The 22,330-nt window shown below is 41.4% G+C and overlaps 1 protein-coding gene across 6 annotated transcripts in view; it reads left to right on the top strand.

Annotated features, from left to right (window-relative positions):
- The first annotated feature begins 625 nt into the window (after positions 1-625).
- POPDC1 (popeye domain cAMP effector 1) overlaps positions 626-22,330 on the top strand; it is a 43,072-nt gene continuing 21,367 nt past the window's right edge. For 4 of the 6 annotated variants that reach the window (XR_014174270.1, XR_014174271.1, XM_081940314.1 and 1 more), the window contains exons 1-3: positions 626-833; positions 3,807-4,037; positions 4,463-4,587. Coding sequence is in view for 4 of the 6 variants with exons in the window: in XM_081940314.1 (XP_081796440.1) it covers positions 3,818-4,037; positions 4,463-4,587 (345 nt within the window). In the remaining 2 variants the exon portion in view is untranslated. Of the gene's footprint in view, positions 834-1,537; positions 1,713-3,806; positions 4,038-4,462; positions 4,588-22,330 lie in introns of those variants that run through there. The other 2 variants (XM_081940312.1, XM_081940313.1) reach the window with 2 other exon arrangements.

Genomic DNA, 22,330 nt, shown 5'->3' with positions numbered 1-22,330 from the left:
TGCAATAACACCAGCAGAATTGCAAAAAACTGTGCTACTCGGAACATCATATATTTTAAGAAGGTACTTGGTTGATACCTGGGACCATTAGCACCAGTCAATGGTATTTGTGATACATTTTTGAATGCTCAGTTGACTGAGTTTCATGTTTAATGAATAAAGTATAATAATAATAATAACAACAATAATAAATAATAATAATAATACATTTTTAAAAACTTGAACGTTGGAGAAGCTCCTTCTGATTGCGAATCCCTAAATTGAAGGCCCTTAAACTCTAGGCAGCTGCTTCAACGAGCAGCAGAGGGGTGGTTTGTACTCTCAAGATAAACAGAAGCGGTTTTCTTTCCCCAATAATTTAGAAGAAAGTTCGCAGAGCCCTAATATTGCTCCTTGGGCACTAATCCCCCCGTCTCGCTTTTGAGCTGTCGTGACATTCCGAATAGCTAAAGCGGCGACTGGCGATCACCAAGCATTTCCCCACACCAGATAGACAACCATGTCCCAAGAACTTTTACGCGGGTGGGCCGGGAAGAGCAAAGCTTATTAAATAAATAAAAAAAGCGCCTGCGCGCTGCCCCACGCCGTTGCTTTCTGAGGGCTGCAAGTGCAAGGAGGGAGCTAGCGCCGCCCGCAAGTTAGTGCTGGCGGCTGCTTGATGCCTATTTTAGTCAAAACCTCCGTTCCGCGGAGGGCGAGCGCGCTTCCCTCGGGCTCCTCTAGCAGGCGCAGCGGAGCTACAGGGCGCTCCCGTAAAGGAGCGCGCCGGTGCTGGCAGCCACCTTTGAGTATAACACTCTGAAGAAGGCGCCTGGCAGCGGCGACGCGGAAAGGTAAGGCTGGGACTACGAGGAGTGAAGTAGGTAGGAGAAGATTCCGGAACCTGGGGAACTGATCAGTTTTGATAGGCAGAATTGAGGCAGTTGGGAACACGCGCAGGGCTGGGCGACATTTTCCGCAACCCGGTCTACTCACGAGCCGCCCTTAGGCGGTGAAGAGGGGGGAGAGTTCCGGTGCAAATCTAGTCCGGGTGAATGAGTTTGGGCTACTTACAGCCTTTAACGTGGGCGCGCTGCTTCCCAGAGCTTGACACTTCGTTAGCCTCGCCCGTTGGGTGCTTCCAGTCCTGCCTATGTCCCGCCTTAGCCTACCCTTGGCACCTGCCCTCTGTGTACCGTCCTCGTTGGATTCTCGCGTCGGGACTTGGAGAAAGAACTGCAGAGACTCGCGCTAATAACCCGTCGGGTGGCTAGAGTTGTGACTGGAGTTTAGTTTGCGGGAACTCAAACACACACACACACACACACACACACACACACACACAAAACACAGCTCCTTCATTCAAAAGGACCCCAAAGCACATTACAGAGGATTCTTAGGCTTGTGGAGGAGTCTAATTGCAAAAATCAATATAATAATACTGTCCTCTTTTCATTTGTTTTCAATCTTGCCTTGAAGGGGGGAGGGGGTGAACATGGTCAGGTATCCCTGTGCCACCATCTTTGAATGAGTCTTTATACCTGAAACAGAAGGAAAAGCTAATCAAAACCTTGCCCAGGTCTGGCTCAGTATGTGCAGACAACTAGTCCTCATTGCCCAGCACAACCCTACCAGCCTCCTTATTACTTTTAAGCTGAAGTAATTTTCTGAGAGGAAGAAAAAGTACGGCCTTGTACAATCTCCATCCACGTTGGAAGAGGCTTGAATATTGTGTATGTTTTGTTTGTGTGCAATATGATGAAAGCTTGCAATAAATTGGCAGTCTACTTATGGCCAGATATGACCCTAGACCTTCCGATTATAGTCCGTCCGTCCCCCCCAAGATTCCTGAAGTTGTTGTCTAAGAGGAATTTGATGTCTTTCCCTGTTATCCTGTTTCATTGCTCATGTGGCAACATGTTTGAAATATCAAATTTAACAGCAAGTAAATATACTACGTTTAAAAGTGTATACATATTTCAAGTAATATTCTTTTGTCTAGGATCTAGAATGAATATTGTAAAATAATGTATTTGAGAGAGCTGTTTTGACATGATGGTTAGGGCACCAGGCTGAGACTGTGAGCCTGTAGTCCTGCTTTAGGCATGTAAGAGGGTGACCTTGGGCCACAAGGCAATAGCAATCTTCTTCTGAAAGTATTGTCAAGAAAACTGAATGCTAACTTGAAAATGTGCATGCACACTTCAATCTTTTTTAACCAAACACATATTAAAATGCACATTAAATGCCCATACACAAATGCACATATATCATATGTTAGCAAAATCTTGGACAGTGTTGTATCATAGGACAAAAAAGGGTAAAATGCAGATTTGCTTTTTAGTATAGAATTATTGAGTTCTTCATAGGGACATTCACTTTAAACAACCAAGATCCCACTGATATACATAAAACAGATAATGATATCCAGTGGATATTTTTTTTAACTGCCTGTATATCTGTGAAGTTGGAGATCAATATTTCATGATACTGGAAATTCACTTATTATCTCTCTCTCTTTTTTTTGCTTCACTTCCAGAGCAACACCTTAAAATAAAATATCTAATTGCGAATATATTTAAGGCACTAAACATAAAAAAATATTACTGTGTGGTTTTAAAGATCTGGTTCAACCAATGAATGATGCCACATGGTGATTTAGTATCATGAATCCAGACATAGTATGAAGTAAGTCGTGCTGTGTTTATTTTATTTTTTTCTGGATATAAGGGCTGAAGCAGAAGCACACAGTGTATGTATATGTGGAATGACTTCTGAAGTTGCTTCTTCCTTTATAATAGTCGCAGGGAGTTTTATAGTTGTATAGCAGCTTCATTGAGTAAGTTTAACTTTCTTCTGTAAGCCATTTTCTTGATTAAAATTATCTTTTTTTACTTTCTCTTTGAAAATAGCACATGTAGAGAAAGGTTAAATATATCTTCTACTCTCAGCCTATGGTTATTTCCCATTCAAAAGTTTCCAACAATTCAAGGAATGTTGTGAAGTTCGTACTTTTTTTCCAGCTGAAGTTGTTGTCCATCAAAAACCATCAATCTGCAATATGTATCAAAAATTAACACAATATGAAACGCAGACAGCAGATATTTTGCATTCTGCTAAAGGATCTAGCATAGGTGGAGTACAAATCACATAAGCGGAATACAAATCACATAAGCATGTTGCACAAACTAAAGAACTGTTGAGAAAATCATTATCAAATTTATTGCATATAGAAAAAATATCTAACTTTTGACTAGGGAAATATCATGGACTATATGTATATTGAATCCCTTCGCTGATATTCATAAGTGGATAGTTATCTGAAGAGTCAAATGTATTGCCTATAATGTTATGTTTGAAAATTAAATATTTTTTGTTGCCCTTAAAACTTGGCTGTTAAAATATTGTGTACTCTTTTGCTTCTTATCTTCTATTCAGCATTGCATTAGGTACTATATTTAGTAGTGCTGCTTAATGTCACAGATACATGGCAGTTGGATAGGTGTGGGAGAGATAAGCGGAACTCTAACTTTATTTTAAGTATTCTCTGCTAACCGTTACTTGAGTGCCAAAGCTATACCCATTACTTTGTTGAACACACTTTATGTATGCAGAGTGACATAGATAAGAGCATACAGTTCGTCGTGATTGAATGAATTCTGATAAATACAAGGACTGCTTTTCTTAAAAAAAAAAAATTAAGCGAACATTCGACATGTTCCGTATATAACTTTTCAAGCTCTTGGGATGTGTCCCCATTCAATCCTATTGCAAAAAGAGGAATATTCAGTCACACTGCAAGTTCAACCTATGTTTCTTTTTAACAGGCTAGTTCAAGATGAACTTCATAGAAGCCAGTTCAATTACCACAGCCCCATTGAATTACCTGGACTTCAGAAATGCCACCTCTGTGCCTTTTAATGAAACTGGATGTGAAAATTGGAGAGAGATCCATCACCTGGTTTTCCATATGGCCAATATTTGTTTTGCAGTGGGCTTGGTTATTCCAACTACTTTAAATCTCCATATGATTGTCCTACGAGCTATGCTGACAATGGGTAAGCAAAGGTATATTAGACTCAAATGTTGCACCCTTAAGAATCTACTGTAGTGAGAATTCACTATACCATATTTGTAAACTGATTTCTGTATTCCTGCTGCTTGATTTTGTTTGATTTTAGAAGGGGGTGTGTGTGCTTTGGAATATGTGTGGAAAACCAATCCATAAATACTTTAAAAAATGAGCAATTTCATTTTCTGACTATGCTTCCAGACAAATGTGGGTGATATTCTTCTATAATGTTATAATTTGTATTCTTTTCTTGACATAGTCTTCATTGTTCTTACTACCATTAATCTTTTCTTGGTAGATAGTTCTATGGAAGATAAAATGTTTCAACACAATATTCTACTGTACTTAGTTTTCTGGATTAGGCATGGCCAAATTGTATGCCTAATAATTTCACATTTTTATTTTTGGCAGGGTGTGTACTTTTTATCATCTGGGCAGCCCTTTTTCGTTGTGCTGTGGATATGGTAATCTGGAATGCGGTATTCCTTGTTGTCAATCTTCTACATTTTATATACTTGCTGTACAAGAGGAGGCCGGTACGTACACTACCATTAAATAAATGATAGACGCATAAAGAAATTATTTTAAAGAATTGGGTCTTGCTTCTAAATGGGCTTGTTCGGCTAATGTATTGACGTATATACTAAATACACCACAAGGTTTTTTTGCTTTCTATTTTTTGTCATTGCCCAAAAAAAAGTATAAGAGGCTATTAATCTTTATTAATAACTGTGCTTTTAGTGCTTCTCCTTTCAGGTTTTCATTTATGTAGCCTGTAGTCTTAGTGTAAGATGAATATAACATGTGCAAACATTGAGTGCCAAGAGTTTTGCATTTGTAATTTAATTATATCATGTTGTTTTGTTTGCTTCTAATCTTCTTGAGGGCTCTTAAGCCACTTGCAGATCTTTGGAAATGGAGCAACATATAAATCCTAATAAGTAAGCAAGAATAAACATTCAGGATTTTAGCGGAGTACTATATTGTATTATTTTATGATTATCATATGTTATTTATTATAAGTAAATAGCTTGGTTACATTTTGAACTTTTGTTTTGAACAACATTTGTAATGGCATTGCTTGGTCTGAACTGCATCAATAAATGTTCTTAGTAAATACTATTACTACTAATAGTAATAATAGCATTATCATATATCCAATAATAATATTTTTAATAAGAGCATTATTACATTAGTTCTATTTTTAGCACAATTCATAATTTTCAGTAGGGTGCAATTTGTTCCTCTTCCTTCTCTTTTACCTTATTTGGCCAGCAAAAAGTCATCTCTGCCTACTTTACCAGAATGTCTTATATACATTGATTTATATGTGGAAAATATTCTTTACTTATATCTTCATTTTATCTTTATAATAAAATCTTTCATCGTGCATAGTGTTGAAGTAGTACATTTTTAAAATACATAATTGTCTTTTATTTGATAAACATGTATCGGTGTGTGTGTGTGTGTGTGTATGTGTGTATGTATGTGTGTGTATTATATATATATATATGTATGTGTGTGTGCGCGTGCGCGTGCGCAAAAATATATATATTTGTTTTCGTAGATTTTCACGGGTGTAGGTATGCTGGTTTTGTTGTATTCGGGTCTTTTTGTATTGTACTGATAAATAAATAAAGGGAGACTAGTATAGATCCATTTCAAGCTATTTAGCTCTCATCAGCTAGCCATACCCTTACTGGGATTCGAACCAGGGCTGTATTATGGGAGGGAGCTCACTCGATCTATACTAGTCTCCCTTTATTTATTTATCAGCACAAATACAACACAAATATAAAAAGGCAACATTAAAAATAAAAATATGGTTTTCTGCCTGGATGGTCTTCTGTGATGAGCTGAATGACAGAAAGTGGGAGTAGTGAGCTCCCTCCCATATTTGGGCATACCAGGGGTTGTAACACAAATACATACCTATTACTCTGGCTCAGCTGATGATGAGGAGAGCCTGTGGCTTGGTGGCTAATATAACTGCCTAATATGTAATACAGCCCTGGTTCGAATCCCAGTAAGGGTATGGCTAGCTGATGAGAACTAAATAGCTTGAAATGGATCTATACTAGTCTCCCTTTATTTATTTATCAGCACAAATACAACACAAATATATGTATGTGTGTATATATATAAAAAGGCAACAGTAAAAATAAAAATATGGTTTTCTGCCTGCATGGTCTTCTGTGATAAGCCAAAGGACAGAAAGAGGGAGTAGTGACCTTCCTCCCATATTTAGTCATATATATATATATATATATATATATATATATATATATATATATATATATATATATATATATATATATATATATATATATATATATATATATATATTCAGGCTTGGGCTTAAAATGGGAACGGAGCTCCCATTTTACGAAAACAAATACACACACACACACACACACACACACACACACACACTATATATATATATAATGTAAAAATAAGAATGATGAGATACTGAGTTACATCCAGTGAGTAAAAAAAGGCTCGTTGACTCATTGGAAACTTCCCTTGGTGATACAGAAAGAAAGTTTTAAGAATTGATATTTAGGTTCTTGGACCATTCTCTATTAGACTGTTAAGTGAGGAGGAATTATATGCCAACATTATTTTTATCCCTGATTTCTGACAAAAGTTTTTACTGCTATAAAATAATTATATCAACAGAAAGATACTGATCATTCACAACTCTTCAAGGCTATTTTCCACATTGCAATCCAATTACTCTTTTTCTTGAAATACCCAGGTAAACTTTAAAGGTAAACACGAACAGGATTGTTTATCTTCCAATGAGACATTTGACATTTGAACCTTATTGCAAACTTTTCTGGCTCTCAGACTTTTTTCCTACCTATAACAGCCCATGTGTGCAGTAGGTGTTTGTATAACTTGATCTGCATTCCAACATCCTTTGTAATAAGGCTTTTTTGTCATCCGTACCAAACATGCAACTAGAAATTTTACAGTGTTATTTTTTTAATTCAGTTCAATTTTATTGAAATAAAATTAAAGAATAGAAGGGCAAGCTACACAAATGGGCTGTCATACAACATCCTCTAGTTTTTCTCTTACTCCTATCTATCAAAAGAGCATCAATGTAATAAATTTGATTGAAAGGGAAGTTGCCCCTTTGCTTAGAAATATACAGGTAGTCCTCAACTTGCGACCACAATGGAGCCCAAAATTTATGTTGCTAAGTGAGAAATTTGTTAAGTGAATTTGCCCCATTTTACAACTTTTCCTATCACAAGTTCTTAATGAATCTGCTTTCCCCATTGCTTTTGCATGTCAGAAGATCATATTACCTCAGGAACAGTGCAAACGTCATAAATGTGAATCAGTGGTCAAGCATCCGAATATAAATCATGGGGATACTGAAACAGTCATAAGTGAAAAATGGTCATAACTCACTTTTTTCAGTGCTGTTGTAACTTCAAACGGTCATTAAACTGTTGTAAGTCAAGGGCTACTCATATTGCAAGCTGCATCATCATAGTCTTAGAAATGGAGTGGGGGGGGGGAAGATGTTTTACTGGCTAGTGAATGGTTTAAAGAAATAATCCTTGTCACTTCCAGAGCTTTGCTTATCAGTTACTGCAGAAGAAATACTGCTGTCAGAAAAAGGTGCAGATGCTTTTGTGGTTGATTGAGGCATATGCCTGGTTTATCATATGCAGAGATGCATGATATTTGCTCCCATTCATCGCAGAAAAGATTTCCTCTGTGGTCAGCAGAGCTGTCCTTTTACATCGCTTCTTTCTAAGCGCAGCTGCTCTGAGGGACCATTCCTGGAGGAGCCAGTACACAATAGAAACCACAGTTATCTGCCACAAGGTTTATTTCGATCTCTCAGACAAATCCTATTGTCGGGGCGGGGGGGGGGGGGCTGCCTGAGAGGTCTTATATTAATGAAAAACTAGCTTCGCATTGCTCTTTTAATCCCAAGGTCAAAGCTCTTGTTTTTCCCCTACGGAGCACACATCCCCATTTCACTTAGTTTCCTTACTAAAATCCTGATTATTTCTTGTTAATATAGAAGTAAATTAATTAAGAATAAACCAAGACTGCCTTCTTTTCTTGAAGAGTCCCGTGTGCCTCCATTATAACTTCCATCATTATTTATCTGGCTCAATGCTGTATTGTTTTTGCTTTCTTTTATGCCCATTTTCTCCTTTTCTGAAAAATTAAACGATCCCTACTCTTCCTGCCTATGTTTTCAGATAAGACAAGGCATAGTGTTTTGGCTATTGAATGAAAAGACTGTGTTGTCAGTTTGGCCTTCCTCTCATGGACTTCACTGTTTTGATGTACTATGTGAATCAGGCACCCTTTACATTCCATTATAACATGTTGTGATACAGGACGTTGTGTGACTGAGGCAAACAGGGCCTCCGGTGGGGCAGGCAGTCTAGGAAGCTTCAGTGTGCAGGATCATCTTGTTGCCCGCTAGTCCAGCTGCCACACCTGTTTTTTTAAGAACATTACTTGAATTATGTACATTTAAGAGAGCCAGGGCCTGAAAAGGATTTCTACAAATTTATCAGCATTAAATAAACCAAAGTAATTCAATACAGAGAGGTGTAAAATAGTGAATTTATCAGACAACACATCCCAAGTTCTTTGCTGATGTGTAAATTATAAGAGAATAACACAATAAAAATATAAGCCCCAATCTAGACATCCAACTTGGAATGTTTTTTTACCCTTAGATTTCTATCCCACCCTTCCTTTAGGACAGGGGTGTCCAAACTTGGGAACTTTAAGACTTGTGGACTTCAACTCCCAGAATTCTGGGCTGGGGAATTCTGGGAGTTGAAGTCCACAAGTCTTAAAGTTCCCAAGTTTGGACACCCCTGCTTTAGGAGTTTAGGGTGACATCCGCACTCACATCTCCAACTTTTCCCCACAGCTTTTCCCCACAGCAAAACACTGTGAGGTAGGTTAGGCTGAGTGAGAATAACTGCCCCCAAATTATATAGTAAGGCTTCAGTAGTTGAGAATGGAATTGCATATGGATATCCCCATTTCTAATCCATCACTGTAATAATGTATCTGTGCTGATACGTTGTTTAATTTTGATAGTGAACTTCCCAAAGGATGTGCAGTTGGAAAAGATGTTCACCCTTCCCAAGCATTTGCATTTGTACAATCACTGTAGCTTCATTTGTCTTAATCATGTCTTGGTTTCTGTAGTTTAAGTCCAGCCATTGGGTTACTTGACACTTTAATGCATTGTGTGAAATCATGAATTAGACTCATCAGGTAATATGTCTATGAAGATTATCAGTCATCCAGGTCATAGTTTATATCAAAAATGGTTTTTATTTTTGAAAAGGCAACTAGACTGATTAAGATTAAGCATATTATCTGAACCCACTCTGCAAGGCCCAAGTTTTCATTGGTTTGCAAAAAGAAAAAAAAAGAAAAAAGAAAAAGAGAATGTATGACAGAAAAGTATAAGTATAATCTTTATTGTCATTGTACTTAAATACAACAAAATTGGTTTTAACCTCACTGGGGCAAAATTATAACAGAAACGAAAAAAGAAAGAAAAAAAACTAGCATGAAGTGATTGTGGTTGTATTTAAAAGTCTGACAGTCCAAGGATAGAAACTATCTTTAAACCTCTTTGTTCGGCTAGCTATACTTTGATGTCTTCATGCTACTTTGATGTCTTCTGCCCGATGGTAGAAGTGCAAAGAGACACTGACCAGGGTGTGAATCATCTCTGAGTATCTTCTTTACTCTGCTAAAGCAGCGAAGTCTGGCGATGTCGTCCAGTGGTGTCAGAGGACAACCAATGGTTTCATGTGCTGAATTGATCACTCTCTGTAGGGCCTTCCTGTCCACAGCAGTTAAACCAGCATACCATACTGTAACGCAATATGTGAGGACACTTTCTATGGTGGACCGATAGAAAGAGGTCATCAGCCTTTGTTCCACCTGATTTTTTTGCTGTGTTGTACGACCAGTCTCTCAAAGCACTTCATCACTATAGACGTCAGTGCAATGGATCTATAGTCATTCAAGCTTTTTATGGCTGCTTTCTTTGGAACTGGGATAATTGTGGCTGCTTTCAAGCATGATGGGACTCTAGCCTGTTGCGGGGAGAGGTTAAACATCCTTGTCACGACCCCTGTTAATTGGTCAGCACAGGTTTTTACTACTTTCCCCAACACCCGTCTGGACCCGCAGCTTTGCTGGGATTTACAGCCTTCAGCTCAGCTCTCACTTGATATTCATCCAGGGTGAGTGGCTGGAGATCAGAGGGCCTTTAGGCTAGAGCCACAGAGACTGATCTTTTGACCTCAAAGCGGGCGAAGAAGATATTTAGCTTCTCTACTAGCAGGGTATTAGCATTGGCTATTTTTTTCATATTGCCCTTATAGTTGGTTAGGTGTTGTAGCCCCTGCCACACCTGTTTTGAATTATTATTTTCCAGATACTTGTCTACCTTTTGTTTGTATTTCTGTTTAGCTGCTTAATGCTTCTTCTCAAGTTTGCCCTGGCTTCATTGTATTTGTCTTCGTTTCCTGCCTTTAAGGTGGAGTTTCAGGCTCTCAGAAGTGATTGTACCTTTGCTGACATCCAGGGTTTACGATTACTGTAAACTCTGATGCGCTTATTAACTGTTACATTATCTGTGCATGTTTTAATGTATGAGAGTACAGTGTCAGTGAATTCTTGCAGCTGCAAATGTTCAAATATACTCCACTCGGTAGTCCCAAAGCAGTCCTGCAACTGGCAGAGTGCTCCCTCTGGCCAGATTTTGACAGTTTTCAAGACTGGCTGTATCCTTTTCCTAAGGGGGATATACTTTGGGCACAGTAGCAGAGAGATATGGTCAGACGTACCCAGATTGGAGAGGGGGATTGCTCTATATGCCTGTCTTACGTTTGAGTACATATGGTCTAGAGCAGTGGTTCCCAAACTTTTTCAGTCCTTAGTGCTACAAACTGATCCTCAGTGCCCCCCACCCAGTGGTGGAATTCAATTTTTTTTCTACCGCTTCTGTGGGCGTGGTTGGTGGGTGTGGCAGGAGGGTCATGTGACTGGGCTGTTTGCATGACGGAAGGAAGATAGTAACAGTAAAATTCAAAACTGTAACAATTAATTGCACATTTATTCAAAATCAATTTAAAAACCTTTTAGTTAATATTAATTCAACAAAATTGTTGAAAATGATCCAGTGATACCAGGTTTTCAAAGTCTGATAGTCATTTATTAAGAACCTTAGTGACTAGTAACTTAGTAAACTCAGTAAAATTTAGTAACTACTTCACTGTTCAGTAAATTCTTAATGTGATAGATGGGTTTGATGAAGTGATACCAGTTTCCCAATGTCTGGTTTTAAGTCACTTAGCAGGAGTCTTAAATCACCACATTCAGTAATCTGGATTCGATTTCTTTTCTTGGAGAGAAGTTGGATGACCACACTGAAGCCACCTTCTGTTAAATCTGGGCAACGAGAGACAGACTGCGGACACGAAGTGACTTAACAGCTCTTTATTAGTAGTAATAGTGATCCAGCTTGTTTGGTGGTCGGAGGGTTCCCCTTTTATAGGGATTGGGCACGCCCCTCGACCAATCAGAGGGATACCTGTTTCCCGCTGTAGGAGCGGACCAGAGGGAAGACTTATCCCGATATATGTTAATATCTAACACCCCTCCCCTCCTAGATGGGACGTTGCGGTAGGTAACATAATCCTTTAGGTAGGTGGGTGTTTGTCTTGCTCGGGAGGAACGTCGTAGTTCGGGTTGGCTTGAAGTGGTTGCAGGACTGGGTGCGGGTTGGTTTGAAGTAGTTGCAGGATCGGGTGCTTTTTCTATTTCCCGTTCTGGAGGTCTTGTGCCTTCGTTGCTCGGGTGTTCAGGAGTTCGTTCAGCTGCGCTGTCTGGGGGTTGCTCTGCTACGTGTGTGTAGTCTTGTTCCACGCTTGGCTCGCCGGCGTCGTTGTTTCCTATGCTGGGGTTTTCTTGTGGCTGACTTTCCGTAGACAGGAAACTTTCGTCTTCATTTCTAAGGTTGGAGTGTGTTAGGCGACCCCGCAGTTGATCGATGTGCCTTTTCCAATTCCGCCCATCTTCTAGCTCTAGCAAATATGATCGTGGACCCGTGATGCCTATGACCTTTGCCGGCATCCATAATGTTCCCCCCGTGTAGTTGTGAGCGTATACTGAATCCCCTACTCTGAAAGACCGGACCTTACTTGTAGAGTCTGGGGGAGCCGTGGCAGAGTAATTCGGGTGGAGCCGGTCTAGGTGAGACCGTAGGCGACGGCCCATGAGTAGTTCAGCGGGGCTCCTACCCGTCGTTGCGCTCGGGGTAATGTGTTGAATGAGGAGGTAATGGTCAATGCGTGTTTGCCAATCACCTGGACCCATCCTGGCGAGGGCCTCTTTTGCGAATCGCACCATTCTCTCCGCCTGTCCGTTTGATGCTGGATGGAATGGTGCGATGAGGGCATGCCGGATTCCCAACCCTGCTAAAAATGTTTCAAAGTGCATGGCCGTGAATTGGGGCCCGTTATCGGATACGAGGAGATCTGGCAGGCCATGGGTGGCGAAGAGTCGCCGTAGAACCTTTATGACTGCCTCTGCCGTGGTTGAAGTCATTAGGACTACATCTAGCCACTTTGAGTATGCATCCACAACTATAAGGAAAGTCTGACCTTGGAATGGCCCTGCGAAGTCGATGTGTATTCGCGACCAGGGTGCTTTGGGTTTCTCCCATTCTGTGGCGGGCGCTTCCGGGGGTGCTGGTCTCGATTCCTGGCATGGGTCACAAGTGGCCACCCACTCCTCTATTTCTCTGTCCATGTTTGGCCACCACACGTAACTTCTTGCTAACGCCTTCATTCTAACAATCCCCGGATGACCCATATGTAAAGCATCTAATACATTTTTACGTAAAGCATACGGAATAACAACTCGATCCCCCCACAACAAACATCCTTGTAGTACTGAGAGCTCGTCTCGTTTTGACCAAAACATTTTGAATTCCGGGCCCACATTTCCCTTTGGCCACCCCCTCCAAACCCAAGTTTGAACTTGCTTTATTACATTGTCTTTAGAGGAGAACCTTGCAACATCGTAGGAAGAAACCGGTCCCGAATCCAAACAGTCAATGAGCAATACCGGTAGTTCTGGAGTGGGGTCTGGCAGAATGTCAGGTAATGGGCAACGGCTGAGTGCGTCTGCGTGTCCAAGAGTGGAGCCCGGTCGATGTATCAATTTGTATGAATATGCAGCCAGGAAAACAGTCCACCTGGTCATGCGAGGAGAAAGGGAGACCGGAGTGGGGCGGTTTCCCGCCAAAAGTCCCAACAGCGGTTTATGATCTGTGATCAGTTCAAAATCGCGGCCGTAGAGGTATTCGTGGAAACGCTTTACTCCCGCGACGGCAGCCAGCGCTTCCCTGTCCATTTGGCTGTAATTTCTTTCGGCCGATGAAAGAGTTCTGGAGTAGAACGCGATGGGTGCTTCTTTTCCGTCGGGCATCCTGTGGCTGAGGACTGCTCCAACTCCGAAAGGTGATGCGTCGCAGGTCAATACCAGCGGTAGGGTCTGGCTGTATTGAACAAGCAATGAGTCAGTGGTGAGTAGACGCTTTACTCCGGCGAAAGCTGCAGCTTCGGATCGTCCCCATTTCCATGGTGCGTTCCTCTGGAGTAGACGGTGTAGTGGCTCAGCAACGGTCGCCTTCTGTCTCAGAAAAACGCTGTAGAAGTTAAGTAATCCGAGGAAGGCCTGCAACTCGGTCTGATTTCGTGGTGTGGGGGCGTCCTGGATCGCCTTAATTTTCTTTGAAGTGGGGTGTATTCCCTGACCATTGATTCTATAACCCAGGAATTCTACGCTAGGCACGTTAATTTGGCATTTTTCTTTTTTAAGGCGGAGACCCTTTTCTCTGATTCTGGCCAAAACAGATCTGACTCTTTTGTTTAATTGCTCCTCGTTTGCAGCTGACACCAAGATGTCGTCAAAATAGGGGACGACTCCTGGTATCCCTTGCAACAGTCGTTCCATGACGCTCTGGAACAATCCTGGGGCAATGCTAACGCCGAATTGTAGCCGGTTGCATTTGAATGCTCCTCTATGCGTCACTATCGTTTGGGCCTCCGCTGTGGCGCTATCAACTGGCAGTTGCTGGTAAGCTTGTGCCATGTCTAACTTTGCAAATACCTTTCCTGGCCCCAACGAGTGCAATAAGTGCTGTACTACTGGCACAGGATATGCGCTCTGTTGTAGCGCGACATTAATTGTGCACTTATAGTCCGCGCAGACGCGGACTGATCCGTCTGGTTTGACTGGGGTCACGATAGGTGTTTCCCAGCGCGCGTGATCTACCGGCTCAAGGATCCCTTGTTCCACTAACTTATCTAACTCCTTATCTATTTTTGGGCGGAGTGCAAAAGGCACTCGTCTCGGTTTAAGTCGGATTGGCGCCACATTTGGGTCTAAATTAAATGATATTGGTTTGCCCACATACTTACCAAGACCGGGGCTGAACACATCCTCGAACTCCTTAAAAATCTTTTCAGCGCTGCTGTTTCTCACGGCGTTGATTCCGGTGACTTCTAATCCCAGGGCTTCAAACCAATCAAGCCCCAGAAGGTTCTGCAATGGCGCGCTGGCGATGGTCACGGGCAGCTGGGCTTCGATGTCCTTGAAACGGATGCGGAATGTGCCTTGGCCCACGATGGGGACTTGGTTCCCCTGGTAGTCTCGTAGCAGGACGTCTGGAGCACGCAGTTGGCTCTTTCTGAGGCTAGGGATAGCCTGTTTCATGGATGCCCATGAAATGATCGTCAGGGTTGATCCTGTGTCAACTTCTAGCTCGCAGGGTGAGCCCTCCAAGAGGACTGTGACTTTCAGCCTTTTGGGCCGCTTAGGGCGGACCTGATGTATCGTGGTGAGATACGTTCGCAACTCCTCTCTCTGGGTCAACTCTATCTCATCGTCAACATCCTGAAAATACTCTTGTTGAGCGTCTTGATAGCACGCTCTTTCAGCTCTCTGTGTGTATTCTCTCTGGGGATACGCTCGCTCACTTCCTTGTGAGTAGTCTCTCTGGGAATACGCTCGTTCAGTTCTTTGGAAATTTTCTCTCTGGGTAAACACTTGTGGATTTCTCTCTGGGCGCCCTTTTTGATTTCGCCAAGCCCCTGGGTTGGGCTTCTGTTGGCGGTACATGGGTGGCTGCCGTGAGGCAGGGACTCCGCTCCGGCACACTCGTGCGATGTGCCCAAGTTTGTTGCAATGCGAACAAACAACGTTCCTGAACCTACAAGTAGACCTGGGGTGATTCCCTCCGCAGCTTGCGCAGGGCGGCAAACGGGATCCGGGTCTCCCCCCAGGCCTCACGTGACTGCTCTGCATTAGGTGACTGTCCTCGAACTCGGAATTCTTGTAGTCGGGGCTTGTGTCCTCGTAGTGAACTCTGGTTTGCCTCGGTGCTGGCTGGTTTACGCTGGCCCCTCGTTGTATGGTCACCGATGATTTCTCCGCTGATTCTGATGCTCTCGCTTCGTTTAACGCTGTCTGTAGGGTTAAACTCGGGTTTGCCAACAGCTTCTTTTGCAACGAAATGTCTCTTATCCCACAGATGAGCCGCTCTAAGATGTGTTCTTCCAGATCCCTGTATTCGCAGTGAGCTGCTGCTTTTTGTAGGGCTGCAACATATTGATTAACGGATTCTCCCGCCTTCTGAGTCCTCATGTTGAACTCCTTGCGGCAGACATGGCGGGAAGGTTTTGGCGCGTAATGGGTTTGCAGAGTCTGTTGCAACGTTGTCCACGATACTGCTTGTATTGGAGTCGGCGCGGTGAGGTCTCTGGCCGTATTGAAGACTTCTTTTCCGCAGTAGCCGAGGAAGATGTTTTTCTTCCTCGCATCGGTGATCCCCGTGTATTCGTTCGCTTCGAGGAAACACTCGAAACGAATCATGAAGGCTTCCCATTCGTCGTTTTCTGGGTCGAAAGGAGCGGGGGGAGCATGCATCGCCATCTTCTCTGTTTGAATTTGCCGCGCTGCGGTGATCTGAGATGGCTGTCGGAATTGCTGCCGAATTCCTGGGCTGGATCAAATCCGGAGATTCTGGAGGTAGCGTTCTTCGTCCTATCTGTCTCTCAATCCCACCTTCGTCGCCAATGTTAAATCTGGGCAACGAGAGACAGACTGCGGACACGAAGTGACTTAACAGCTCTTTATTAGTAGTAATAGTGATCCAGCTTGTTTGGTGGTCGGAGGGTTCCCCTTTTATAGGGATTGGGCACGCCCCTCGACCAATCAGAGGGATACCTGTTTCCCGCTGTAGGAGCGGACCAGAGGGAAGACTTATCCCGATATATGTTAATATCTAACACCTTCCACCAAATATGATGTTGGAAATGCAACAAGAGCTTCTTAACCACTGTCCATAGTGCAGGATAGCAATCAGAAATTTCTTTCTGTAACTAAAACTCTTGGTACGATTTCTTAAACTTTGGCTTCAGTTCAATGTCATTTTACAGCTCTGTGAGTTGTTCCTCCACTACCCCATCTTCCTCAGTATCTGAAAATGGATTTATCACCCAATCTGTAATTTCCATCAAAAGAAAATCCTGATATCGCTCAGACATATCTTTATGAAGCATGTCCAAATGGTCACAAAAAACGCAAAGATCATTGTCTTGTATCCCACCTTTCTCTTCTAGCTCAGAGAAGCTCGGAAATTGGTATAGCTCGCAACGACCTATATTGCGCTTGAATAGAGTTAACTTTGAAATAAACGTAGAGATGACAAATTTGGCTTTAATAAGAATTGACCTAATTTCCTTGCAACTGCAAATTCACTCCATTGAACTTTGCAAATAGTTCTGATAAATAAGCAATGTCATGCCTGATCTCTTTGAGTTCACCACTGAGCAAGGCATTCTTGTCTTTAAAAACTCCACAACAGTGTCAAACAGATTGTAAAAGCATCTCACACAGTTGCCTTTTGATAGCCAACGAACTTCTGTATGAAGCAGCAAATGATCAAAATCTTCATCATTGAAAAGGTATTGAAAAAGTGACTTATGGCCATTTTTGACAGTTATGACCATTATAGCATCCCCATGGTCGTAAGATCAAAATTTGGATGCTTGGCAACTGACTCATACTGTATTTATGATGGTTGCAGTGTCCCGAGGTCATATGATCATCTTTTGCAACCTTCTGACAAGGCAAAGTCAATGGAGAAGCCAGATTCACTTAACAACATTAGTAACCAGTGCAGTGATTCATTTAACAAGTGGCAAGAAAGATAATAAAATAGGGCAAAATTCACTTAACAAAAGAAATTTTGGTTATAGTCATAATCTGAGGACTACCTGTAGTTTGCAGCAGGAGGAAAAAGGCTTTTCAGAGAGCAAAGAGATAGCAGAGTTTGGAATGTAGGCAGGAAGAGAGCAGGTTTGTATCTTCCCTAGCAATTTGTGAAATACAGGTGGTCCTTATCTTACAACTATTAGTTTAGTGACAGTATGAAGTTACAATGGCACTGAAAGAATTGAGTTATGACTGTTTTTCACACTTATAACCATTGCACCATTCCCATGCCCATGTGATGAAAATTCAGACACTTGGCAACTTACTCATATTTATGATGGTTGCAGTGTCCCGGGGTCATGTTGATCACTTTTGTGACCTTCTGACAAGCAAAGTCAATAGGAAAGGAGGAAAAATGCCACTTTATAGCTAGTACAACTAATGATTACAGATATTTCACTCATTACTGGGAATGAGATCAGGGCAATGATAATTCATTTGGGGGGGGGAAACACAAGGATGTAGTCAGGACATGATGTTAAACTGCACTGTAAGCTACTTTTATTAGGTGTGTCAATGCTTGAGAACCACTTGTCTCAATTCCACAAACTACTCTGAACAAAACGTGCCTCCCTCTTTCAGCAGATCAGCCAGCCAGCTAATGCTATAAAATTATTACTAATTTAAAACACATTTTCTGTAGAATTTCCAGCAGTGAGCAATATTAAGATAGTTTATTAATCCAGATGATTTAAAAAAGTATCCTATTAACAATACTAATACTATAGAAAAAGATGTGCATCTATGAAGTAGTTGCAAAATCACACCCTGCCCCTACTCTTCCTAAGAGGAAGAGTAGACGCTCTTCCTCTTAGAATCTCATTTCAAAATTTCAGCTTCTCCTGCAATTTTTTACGGAGGCAGCAGCTCAGTTTCTACACAGCATGACAGACTGGCCGAGGGTCTCCGTGCGCTCATGTCGGGTGGGAGAAAGAAGGTGGCAAAGCTGGCGAGAAGCAGGGAAGACAACTCCATTGCTACATTTAGGGTTCACGCCCCCCCCTGCAGCTGGAGGAGCAGTTTTAACTGCCAGTCTCGCGCGACGAAGAAGAACCCAGCCCTTCCACCCATTGAAAGCGCGCGCGAAACCCAAGCCTTCCAAAGGTGCGTCATCGCCGGTTCCTGGTGAGGCGAGAGTGAGCCGCCATCTCCACACAAGCCGTGCGGGGAAGGACTCTCGCTTTCGGTCCCATTACATTCCTTTCTGCGCCTGCACGCTAAGCTAGGCGAGTCAGGAGTACAGTACAGCAGAACACCTCCAGCACTCCTCTGCCACCTCTCTTGCTTCTTAGAACCCCACTGCCACCGCCCCTTGCCTCTTAGTGCCTCCCTGCTGCCCCCCCTTGCCTCTTAGCACACCCGTAAGTCATCCCACCACCCGCCAGAGGGTGGTACCGCTCACTTTGGGAACCACTGGTCTAGAGTATTCTTACCTCTGATGATACACTGCACATACTGCACAAACTTAGGGAGAACAGACTTTAGACCGGCTTGATTAAAATCCCCAGCCACGACAAAAGCACCCTCAGGGTAAGTTTGCTGCTGCCTTGCGATGGCGTCATGTAACTTAGAGAGCACTGTGCTAACATTTGCATCAGGTGATATATAGACAGCAGTGATAACTATAACAGAAATCCCTCTAGGTAAATAAAATGGCCAACAAATGACAGTTAAGAATTCCACATCTGCAGAACAGTGAGTATAAGCAACTCTACTGTTAGTACACTAGTTATTATGTGTGTAAATACAAACTCCTCCACCTTTGCTTTTACCAGAGATGCTATTTCTGTCAAAGCGGTATGTGGTGCGGTTAGCTAGCTCCACTGATGAAGCCAGGTCTCTGTGATGATCATCACACAGCAGCCGCGAATGAGCTTATTCGCTGCCATCCATAGCTCTAGTTCATCAGTTTTGTTGACAAAGGATCTAGAGATGGTTAGAAAAATGTTTGGTAATGCTGGTCTGTGAGGCTGCTTCCGTAACTGAACTAGCAAACCAGCTCTGCATCCCTGCTTCTGCTTTCGCTCTCTTCGCTGCCTTCTAGGCCCAACAACGATCCATGGAGAGCCTGGCAGTCTTACTATGACACTCAGTATATTATGAGACTGCTGGAAGTCGCTGGTAATATCTAGTCGACTAGAAGATCCAATCTTTAGTAACTCCCTGCAGGTGTAGACTAGCTTTTTCCTAACTCCACTGTGACACCAGGAGCTCAAAGCCGCAGCGCCTAAGTGTGCCGTCATCTTGGGGGGGGGGATCATATACAAATCATGCCTGAGTGAAGAAAGCAGATAATTAGAAATTGGGATCATGCAAAATTTGGGAGTGAATGATTTATGAAATGCTACTGCAGGAAGTGAATAAGTAATCTATAGAATTTATTATTGCAAGTTGCAGAGATCAACAATATATTGGAAATTAAAAGCAAACAAACACAAAGGATTGATGTGCACAAGTCGGGGAGACTGGAGCTATAAATGGCTGGTAATAGTGGTGAAACATTGCATTTAGTTTCAAAAATGATGTATGTTTTAGCACCCGATACTAGAGAACATGAGTGGGAAGGTGCTAATATCCCCATGTCCTACTCATGGACTTCTCTGAACCCATTGATCTTTGATCATTGTAAAAGCCAAGTTTTGGACGAGACAACAGTTTGATGTCTTTAATAGTTTTCAGGGATTTTAGATGACTTTAAATAAAGGACAAAAGGAATGGAGTAATAATATACAATGCTACATAGAACTAACTTGTATTCATACACACTATTACCTTATAATAATTTGAGAGATAGTTTTATTATTTCCAGATGAGAAGATGCTGATGCTAATAAGATAATGTAGAATGTTTAAGACTATGTTTGAATTCACAGCAAAGACAAGTTTTGAACTGAATCTTTCTTGATTTATAGTTCATACTTTTTTGACACTCTGCTTTGTCATCCGTGATACTTCCAGAAAACTTGATAATCTATATGATTAGAAAAGAAGTTTATGTATCTGCTTAACTATGTTGATATATTCTGCTTACAGCTGTGGCTGCAATAACAGATTGGAACACTTATTTTTGAACATATAATTGTTTTGAGTAATTTTTGACCCATAACTCACAAAAGTAATCAAAACAGATCTGCAACTTTCAGCAACAATATTACTCTCCATTGTCATTAAAATCCATGTAGTTTAGAGTCTACACATATGGGAAAAATAAATTATTTTTAACAAATTTGAATTTACTAATGTAGTCTATTGTCTTTTTTAAAAAAATCCTTATTGATATATAGATTTTGTTATTCTATCATGAAAATAAATAGGCTTAATTTTATTTGCTAAAGGGCAAGTTAAAGAAAGATAATATTGGTTGCATGAGCAGTAACATAATTCTCCATTGGGGAAAAATGGATTATCATCACAAAACTATTTGTACCATAAATATAATTATTTGTGTAAACTAGATGGCTGTCAGTTGGTAATTATAGGTAACTGTCAGTTGGTAATTATAGGTAACTGAACAGATCAGAATAATCCTTGATCCTGAATTTAAATTTGTCAGATTAAAATGTGTAGCTGCCATGTTCTGTTTTATTTATTCATTAAATTTATTGGCCTCCTGTCTTATCACAGGGCAATGCTGGGTGGCTATATATAGAATGGGGGCTTCTATAGAATTGGGTTATATGTTGCCATGAAAATTTATGAAAGATTTATGGCAACTGGATTATTCTTTGGGAGCCAATGATTTATAGTAGCGATGGTATAACAATTTTGTGAGGGAAAAATAAGAAGGACAAATTTTGTTCTGCTGGACTTTTAGCTACTCTTGATAGTATTGACCATGATATTCCCCCTAGGCTGTTCCTGTGAGTTGAAGATTGGAGACATTGCATTACAATAGTTCCAATCAAACTGAAAATGGAAGTTGGCTGTGGCCTCCAAAATGCACTTTAACGTCTGTCTCAATGCTTTTTAACATTTGGGATGTTTTCTTTTTTTGCCGATAATATTTTACTACATAATATATACAGGGTTGAACTATGGGAACCTTGGTGTCTCTGTGTTGGATTGTTTACTTGCAGACATTCCATGATCAAACTAGGTAACATCATCAGCACCTAGTTAAGTAATGAAACATCAGCAAGCAAACAACTAAGTTCAAACAACACCAAGGACTCCAGAATGATTTTTGTGTTCAGAATAGAGTGGCGATGCTTCAGAAAGAACAAGAAAGTACTTTTGGGAGGCCTCTAGACTTATTATAGATTTCAGAGGCCCAAGTAATCTTGTGCAAAGGAGCATCCATTATCAAAATTAGTTGGAATGCTAATTATATAGTCTCTTGTATATAATAACAGCTGTTCTATTATTGAACACACACTGATAGCTTCATTAGATTAGATAACATTCTACGTGGGGCTTCCTTGTGCTTGCCTAGAAAATGCAGAATGTATGGTAGAATCCAATCAGCATTCTGAGTCGGATATCTCATCATGCACACAATGAGTGTCAATTTATCAAGCCAAGTCCCTGCTTCTGACACTAAACAAATCAGCACCAGGATATTTAATATCCGGTTACAAATCTGAACAATCACTACGATCATCAGAAGGTCTATGTATTGTGACTGACAATGTCATCTTGTAGTTACAAAAGCAACTGGCAGCTGCATTCTAGAAAGCTCCTTTTCTTCTTCCCCTCCCCACCCACCCCCTCAATCTGTGACATCTGTTAATGTGTCTTTTAGATGCCTGTTGAAGACTTAATTCTTCCACTGGGGTTTCTTTGAATGAAAATGTTATGATTAGCTGGTTTTGTTTATGTTTTTCCTTTTCTTCCCCACCCTCTTTATTGAGTGGGCAAAATTGTATTTTACCATGCAATTTTGATTTTTTACTCATAAATAGTTTTAACTTTT

Source organism: Natrix helvetica (assembly GCF_964273705.1).
Source record: "Natrix helvetica genome assembly, chromosome: 2".
Classification (NCBI taxonomy): Eukaryota; Metazoa; Chordata; class Lepidosauria; order Squamata; family Natricidae; genus Natrix; species Natrix helvetica.
The sequence above is the reverse complement of the archived record's forward strand: the minus strand, read 5'-3'. Positions and strand labels throughout refer to the sequence as shown.